The sequence below is a fragment of the Oppia nitens genome, unplaced genomic scaffold (genome assembly GCF_028296485.1).
Source record: "Oppia nitens isolate AA-2021 unplaced genomic scaffold, nextdenovo-longstitch-racon4-pilon3 scaffold1_pilon_pilon_pilon, whole genome shotgun sequence".
In the NCBI taxonomy this organism is placed as follows: Eukaryota; Metazoa; Arthropoda; class Arachnida; order Sarcoptiformes; family Oppiidae; genus Oppia; species Oppia nitens.
In genome coordinates, this window is record NW_026533199.1 from 11076252 (window position 1) to 11086084 (window position 9833).

At 19.1% G+C, this 9833-nt stretch overlaps 1 protein-coding gene across 1 annotated transcript; it reads left to right on the forward strand.

Moving 5' to 3' along the window:
* Nucleotides 1-8447: 8447 nt before the first annotated feature.
* Nucleotides 8448-9579, forward strand: LOC128952333 (uncharacterized). Its single transcript, XM_054297713.1, has 4 exons — nucleotides 8448-8535; nucleotides 8681-8763; nucleotides 8842-9021; nucleotides 9143-9579. Coding segments are annotated over exons 1-4 (456 nt in total). The 5' UTR covers nucleotides 8448-8534; the 3' UTR covers nucleotides 9335-9579.
* Nucleotides 9580-9833: the final 254 nt, after the last annotated feature.

Below are 9833 nucleotides of genomic sequence, written 5' to 3' on the forward strand. Positions count from 1 at the left end.
GGGCAGTGTTTGGAGTTTTTAACATTTATTTGATTTATTTTACATATTTTACAGACAATTTTTTAATATTAAAATTAATGTGTATTTACGGCAATCTAGTATTTGGTTCAATATTTATGACAATTATATTTAAAGCATCGGCTGTTACTTATGAGGCAAACATGTCATACAAACTAATGAATTCATTGTTTGTCAGACGATTTGTTTGATATAATATTATAATCAATTTATTTTTTATTTTTAGTGTTATTATAATTATATTTTTAATTAATAAAAGTACATTTGGGTTAAGGTATACTAAATATTTAAACAATCTTATCCAATTAAATCTAATAGTATAACACTATCTAAATTGATGTAAATATTTGGTTAGTTTTTGAATTTTTCAATAATTATTTAATTATTTAAACATTAATTGTGAATAAAAATTAATACTGTATTTAATTTGTGTATGTATTATAATCTAGTGTTTGGTATAATATTTATGACAATTTTAATTAAAGCATTGGCTGTTAATTATGAGGCAATCAAATTTTATATAAAGTTATTTACTTATTGTTTGTCAAACGTTTTGTTTAGTAATTTAGTGTTTTTCTAATACTGTGTATTATTAATATAAATGATATGATAGTTAATATAAATGTAATAACAAAATATTTCTTTTTAATTAACATTTTCTAACTTATTAATCCTAACGTAATTTATAAGTTATAGAGTATATAAATTATTAATTAACATGTTTATCAAATTAATTAAAACCATTATATATACATGAAGATACATGGTACATTTAGATAATTAACATTTAACAATTTGTATCATTAAGCTTACATTTTATTTAAAGTTAAATTTAGTTGACTGTATGACTGATATTAATGAAAAATAAATGTACACTATTTCAATAATATATATTAATTGTCAGTATTTTATATGTAATTTTGTCTTTTTATAATGTTTTTAACATTTATTTGATTTATTTTACAATATTTAGAGATTATTTTTTAATATTAAAATTGATGTTTATTTACGATATCATAATATATATTACTGGTTAAGATAAATTGATAATGTTACTTTTTTTGTTTAAGTAAATGTATTTTTATATGTAAAAGTTATAAATTTGTCAAATAAAAATTTTATATACATTACTTTTAATCGATATAAATTATATTAATAATAATAATTTATAAATTATAATACATTATAAATATAAATATAACGTAATAAATAATTTTAAGCAGCTATAATATAAATACAAAACATATTATTGTAAAATATTTATAATATTATAATAACTTTAGTTTTATTTAGTTTTTAATACAAAAAAATAACTAAAATGTCACAAATATATAGTATAAGTTAGTAATTATTTTTCTATTTTGTAAAATATAATTGTAATAAAATATAGTTTTTAGTAAACATTAGTAAAGATAAGGAATAATATATAATATATTATATATAATTAATAAACACATTAATGTTTAAATAATGCATTAATTTTAATAATAACTTTTTTATTTATAATTAATTTTACTTTTAATATAGTTTTAATATAATATTTTAATAATTTATAGAATAATATTATTATTATTGAATTTTTCCAATATTTTATATAATAAAAAATTATTATAAAAAATATAATTAAAATTATTAATGTATAATTTTTAATAATTATCCAACTATTGATTATTATTAATATTATATTTTACTTATAATATGTTTTAATTAAAGAATTATGATATGATATTAAAGACATATATATATACTGTAAATAACATAAAAACAGTAAATATTATCAATTGTATTAATAATTGTATGATATTGTCAATTGATAAGTTGAATCAATTGTTAATGAAACAATCCAATTGAATCTAGTTTTTGAAATAGTATTCATTATTATTATTAATATTATTAAATCAGACAATACTCTTAATTATTTATTTAGTATAAAATATTTAGTTTCAGTAATTTATTATCAAAAAAACATATATTTGATAATTAAGTTAATTTAATAATAGCTGCTACTGTATTATATATATATTTTTTATAAAATTGCATATACTGTATATATATATAATTTTAATAATAGATATTTTAATAATTAGTTATTTGTTATTTATTATACTTATAAAATGTTCTAATTTTTAATACAATAACATAATTATCAATTAAAATATATAAAATATATAATTTATAATAAAATAATTATTTAAGTACTTAATATATTTTTATTGATTAGCATATATAACATTATACAATCAATAAATGTTTAACGTATTGCTAATAATAGAAATTATTAGATAAATTAATATAATATTTTAAGTACTAATATAACTAATTTAAATAATTTTATTTCAACAATTACAAACATATGCAAATAATTTAATAATCTAAATAGATTAATAAAGGTTAATAATATATTTTAATATAATTTTAATTATAATTGTTTTATTAATTAGTTTAATGCAAAAAGTAAAGTTAACTTTTAAAAAATATAAATTTTATTGATTATTATTAGTTATTTGTTTATTTATTTTTAATTTACAAATGTGTTTTAACCTAGAAAAAGTTTATACCGCACAAAAATTATAATTAGTAGTTATAATACACTATTAGTTATTTAAAAAAATCTAAAAACTATTAAATTTACAATTACAAACTAAATTACATTAACAAAACGTTTAACAAACAATGTATTCATAAGATTGTATGACATATTTGCCTCATAATTAACAGCCGATGCCTTTAGTAATATTATTATAAATATAGCACCAAATACTATGATATCGTAAATAAACATCAATTTTAATATTAAAAAATAGTCTCTAAATATTGTTAGAAAAACCAAATAAATGTTAAAAAATCCAAACATCGCCCAAATACATGCCATATATTGACACCAATACGTAGAGTTATAATCACGGATCTCATTGCAAACAATGTTTAATTGTTTTAATACATACAAAATATTACGATTGACATTAATTTTGGATTTAATGTTAACCCTATCATCAATAGTCAGCATTAATTTAAATATTGACTTAATTTTAATTAATAAATAATAGCAAAGAAAATAAAAATAATAAATCAAATAAAACATTAGTCCGGATGACTCGTATATAGCTAACGAAAATGCTATTGAATTAATTATACCGTAGATTATTGCTTCATAAAGGGTACGGTAGTATAACAATGTTAAAAAACATAGACTACCAAAGCTTGTTAATATATAATGTACTAACTTATGTATTGGTAGCATAAACTTAGCTAGTTTGAAAAATCTAGTTAACTCTGATGACTTGTCATCCAATCCCAGACAACTGGGTGGCATCAAACCGGCCAACATATAGAACACCCGCATAAATGTAGGTTCAATGTGATTATAATAATTGTAATAATAGGTTAGTTGTGGTAAATTGTTGCCCAACCAGAAACATAGTAATAATATTTTGTATTCACTACCAAAACCAATAATCTGAGACCAATCGCCATAGACTAATACCATTGATTGATTGCGACCATTGTTTACCAGTAATATAAGTGTTAATATAGTGTACGACCAGATAATTACCGATTTGGTCAGCGGTCGCGATGTTATGAACCGACGTTTACAGTTAACAGGAGGTCGTGTCAAACATAGACCAATACTATAGAGTAAAGTTGCCGCAGATTTTACGTATAAAACGTTTGATAAGTTTGTGTTAATCCAATTGAATCTAGTTTTTGAAATAGTATTCATTATTATTATTAATATTATTAAATCAGACAATACTCTTAATTATTTATTTAGTATAAAATATTTAGTTTCAGTAATTTATTATCAAAAAAACATATATTTTATAATTAAGTTAATTTAATAATAGCTGCTACTGTATTATATAGATATTTTTTTATAAAATTGCATATACATTATATATATATATATATACAGTATATACTGTATATATATATAATTTTAATAATTAGTCATTTGTTATTTATTATACTTATAAAATGTTCTAATTTTTAATACAATAACATAATTATCAATTAAAATATATAAAATATATAATTTATAATAAAATAATTATTTAAGTACTTAATATATTTTTATTGATTAGCATATATAACATTATACAATCAATAAATGTTTAACGTATTGCTAATAATAGAAATTATTAGATAAATTAATATAATATTTTAAGTACTAATATAACTAATTTAAATAATTTTATTTCAACAATTACAAACATATGCAAATAATTTAATAATCTAAATAGATTAATAAAGGTTAATAATATATTTTAATATAATTTTAATTATAATTGTTTTATTAATTAGTTTAATGCAAATAGTAAAGTTAACTTTTAAAAAATATAAATTTTATTGATTATTATTAGTTATTTGTTTATTTAATTTTAATTTACAAATGTGTTTTAACTTAGAAAAAGTTTATACCGCACAAAAATTATAATTAGTAGTTATAATACACTATTAGTTATTTAAAAAAATCTAAAAACTATTAAATTTACAATTACAAACTAAATTACATTAACAAAACGTTTGACAAACAATGTATTCATGAGATTGTATGACATATTTGCCTCATAATTAACAGCCGATGCCTTTAGTAATATTATTATAAATATAGCACCAAATACTATGATATCGTAAATAAACATCAATTTTAATATTAAAAAATAGTCTCTAAATATTGTTAGAAAAACCAAATAAATGTTAAAAAATCCAAACATCGCCCAAATACATGCCATATATTGACACCAATAAGTAGTATTATACTCAGAGATCTCATTGTAAACAATGTTTAATTGTTTTAATACATTCAGAATATTACGATTAACAATAACTTTAGATTTTCTATTAGTATTATAAATAGTTAGCATTAATTGATATATTGATTTAATCTTAATTGTTAAGTAATAACAGAGAAAATAAAAATAATAAATCAAATAAAACATAATTCCGGACGACTCGTATATAGTTAACGAAAATGCTATTGAATTAATTATACCGTAGATTATTGCTTCATAAAGGGTACGATAGTATAACAATGTTAAAAAACATAGACTACCAAATGTTGTCACTATATAATGGACCAGTTTATGTATGGGTAACATAAATTTAGCTATTTTGAAAAATTTATCTAACTCTGGTGTATTGTAATCCAGTCCCAGACAACTGGGTGGCATCAAACCGGCCAACATGTAGAACACCCGCATAAATGTGGGTTCAATGTGATTATAGTATTTGTAATAATAGATTAGTTGTGGTATATTGTTGCCCAAACAAAAACATAGTAATAATATTTTGTATTCACTGCCAAAACCAATGATTTGTGAGAAATCGCCAAAATATAATACTAATGATTGATTGCGACCATTGTTTACCAGTAATATAAGTGTTAATACAGTGTACGACCAGATAATCACCGATTTGGTCACCGGTCGCGATGTTATGAATCGGCGCTTACAGTAAACAGGAGGTCGTGTCAAACACAGACCAATACTATAGAGTAAAGTTGCCGCAGATTTTACATATAAATCATTTGATAAGTTTTTGTTAATCCAATTGAATTTAGTTTTTGAAATAGTATTCATTATTATTATTATTATTATTATTATTAAATCAGACAATATTCTAATTATTTATTTAATAAGATATTTAATATCAATAATTTATTATCAAAAAACATATATTTGATAATTAAGTTAATTTAATATTAGCTGCTACTGTATTTAAATAATTTTTGTTATGATAAGTATAGATATGTATATATAATATACTGTATATATATATTGTATAGAGTATATTAATATAATCTTATAATAGTTAGTTTTTAATTAGTCACTTGTTATTTATATACTTATGAATTGTATCTAATTTTTAATACAAAAAAAAACTATTTATTTATCAATATATACTTATATCTAATTTATAAAATAATAATTATTTAGCTACTGTAATATATTATAATAAAAGATATAGATTATACAATCAATAAATGTTTCACAAACATATAGAAGAAATTTTTAAAAAATAAATAAATTAAGCATTTAAATAATTTTATTTTAACAATTACAAACATATTTAAATTGTATGCAAATAAATTAACAATCTAAATAGTTTTTTTAAAAAAATATGTTAATAACATAATAATTTGCAAATATAATAATTTTGTTGAACAAAAAAAATGATTATTTTATTAATCTATAATAATAAAATAAAACAATTATTTTGTTTAATCAAGCATTATTTAATTATTTACACAACCTAAATTAATGCTAATAAAATATATTTTGTTAATGTTATTGTGCAATATTTAAAAAAAATAAGTATTACATAAATTTATGGTTAATTTTTTTAGATAAATATATTTAAACCTAATACCTGAATAATCAAATATGTTATTTCAAAAAAACTGTTTTATTGTTTGTAAAGTATTTTTGTACTTTTAGTACTTTTTTGTACTTATATATATAATATCAAACAATAGTGTACTATATAAGAGGTATAAATAAAATATTTAGTCCATTAAATAGTATAATTTTTTTAATCTAAATTATTGAATTATATTATAATATATATAAAATATATATCAAAAACTAAACTAAAATATATATTATAAAATATATTTTTTAATTAATTAATTGTTGAAATAAAATAAATCATGAATAAATTGATTATTATAAGTATTTTAGCTTGTTTATTATTAATTAGTTTTATACAAGCTAATAGTGTTTGGGATACAAATCAGCAACAATCAATTATGACAATATTTTGCGGTAATAATAATTACTAATTAATTAATTAATTATTATTTTTTTTAAATAAAAATATAAAAAAATAATTATTAAATATTTTTCTTAGATGAATGCAAAAATGCTCAAGGTGCTAAAGTAATTGGCGACTTTAAAAAATGTATAGCCGACTGTCCGGTAGCTCAGGCAGTGATGAAAGTGGCCGCCGATAACAAATCTGGCGGTTCGGATAAATGCCAGTCGGCTGTGGAACGGGAGCTCAAAGAGCCGAGAGATCAGCAAAAAAGTGATTCAACTAAAAAAGATTTATACAAAAAGTGTATGCAATTGCTAAAAGATAACCATGATACTATTAATAAATGTAGTACTTCTGGCTAATATACAATCTAAATCATGTATAGTATACATGTATACTATATAATAATAATTATTATTAATTAAATAATATAATCTATTGCGATTATCAATTATTAATTAATTAAGCTAATAAATATAATTAATTGATTAAAATTATTATATGTTTATTAATTAAAATACACACACACACACACACACACACACACACACACACACAAACAAAATATATTTTTATTAATAAAAATAAAATTATTTACACAATATTATTAGTTTTTATATAATAATTATATATATACAGTATATATTTATTAGTAATTAATCTAAAAGTAAAAACAAAATTTATTTAAAATTTTATAACTATTAATTTGCTTTGCATATTTTATAAATAGTCTATTAAAAATATTGATTAATTGAATAAAAACATTTTATATAATTTATTTTATTATTAAATAACAAAATATTATATAATATTTAGTATATAGTATAGTAAAACTTTTAAAAGTAAAGTTATTATATAAAAATAAAATCAATGTTTTTATAAAATAAATTTATTGTATGAAATAAAAATAAATAAAAATCATAAATTTCATTAATATGTCTAGACTTTGTAATAAGTTTTAGTGCAATACAGATCAATAACTTTTAATACATTTTATAATTCAATCTATCAATTGTTATGATTTTATCATTTTATATCAATATATTGTAGTATTATTAATATTTTTGTTTTTAATATTTTTTAAATATTTATTAATGAATTATAATAAATAATATTAATCTCTAATAAAATGTATTAATCATTAACAATAAATAATACACAGATAAAATACATAATACAAAAAATATATATATTATAATTTAATTAAATATGTGTAGAAAAATTTATTAACTCAATCAAAATACAGTAACTACTATACCTTATCAGTAGATAACAATGCTATAGTTATAAATTGTATCATAAAATTAATAATATATTTTTAGTTTATTTATTACAATAACTAATCATTTTCATAAGTTTTTTATTCATTGATTATTTATATTAAGACATAACTGGTAAATAAATATATATTTATTACATGTCTACATAGTAATGCTAATTATAAATTTGCAAATAAAGTATAGACAGTATCAATACTTTTAAATATATCAATAATTTTTATATATTTAATACTATACTATTTTTGTGAATCATAACTACTAATGTTAAAAATATTTTACAGACTAGTTATCTATTAATCTTATAATTTATATAAATATTTGTTGATGTAATTATTATAAAATGATGCAAACTTACTGTATATAAACTGATGAATAAATTATTATTTTAACAAATAGTGTCTGTTTTTTTTGAAGAAAAAACATTTTAACTGTATTTTCATTTTATGTTAAACAGTATACATTAGAATTTCTAACTAAATCAGTAAGTTTTAATTTGTAAAATTTAATAAAATTTTTAATATCTATTATATATATATATTATTTGTTTTTTTTGACTAATATATTTAATTAAAATTATAATTTATTTGAATTTCTATTTTTTTTATAAAAATAAAATCATTATTTAGTGACACGAACTATCAATCAAAATGGTTTACAATTAATCAAACAATTGGAAGGATTTCGTGGAAATTATTATAATGATCAAATTGTAACCTAGATCAATTATTTTTTTATTATTAACTATATTATTAAAGAAATAGTTATATTTTTTTTGATGTAAAATTAGGGTCAAAAAACCATAGGCTATGGACACTGTATCCAATATAGAGGTCCAATTGAGCCCCGATATCGGGTGCCGTTAAGTGAATCGGACGCCAGCCGTCTGTTGCGTGAAGATCTGCATTTGGATGAAGAGTTTGTCCAACGGGTGACCAACGGTCGGCTTAATGACAATCAATTTGCAGCCGTAAGTATAGCCCGTAAAAAACATGTTATTATATTTTCAATAATTATTTTTGTATTATTTATTTCATTATTGTTTTTTTTTTAAAATAAATATTTATAACTTTTTGTTGTTTAACTACCAGTGCGTTAGCTTTTCATTCAATATGGGAACGGAAGCATTTCGTGGCACACAAATATTGACAAACATATTGGCCGGCAATTATGCGGCCGCCGGTCAAGCGTTTGGTCGATACAATTCAATGCAGGGACAGGTATTAGATGACCTAACGGAGCGCCGGCGACAGGAAAGACAATTGTTTGAAAGTCGTTATTAGTTTTTAGTAATGTTTTTGATTATTTTGATTATTTTGATTATTTTGTTGATAAATTATTTTTTAAAAATTATCAAAATATGAAATAGTTTTTTTAATACATTTTTTGTTGACGAAATTATTTTGTTTTAGACTGATTAATGAAATTTATTTTAAAAATTAAATATCTATTATCTTATCAAAAAATTTTGTCACTCTAAATAATAATAATAATTTAGTAAACATTATTAAATTAATTAAATAATATGATCGCCACAACAAATCAGTACTAATTATAAATTGTTAGATAAAGTACTGTATATATCAATAGTGTTTAATATATCAATAATTTATATAAAGTTAATAATATTTTTTGTGAATCATAACTACTAATGTTAATAATATTTTACAGACTAGTTATCTATTAATCTTATAATTTATATTAATATTGATTGATGTAATAAATTATTAAAAAATGATGCAAATTTACTGTATATAAAATGATGAATAAATTATTATTTTA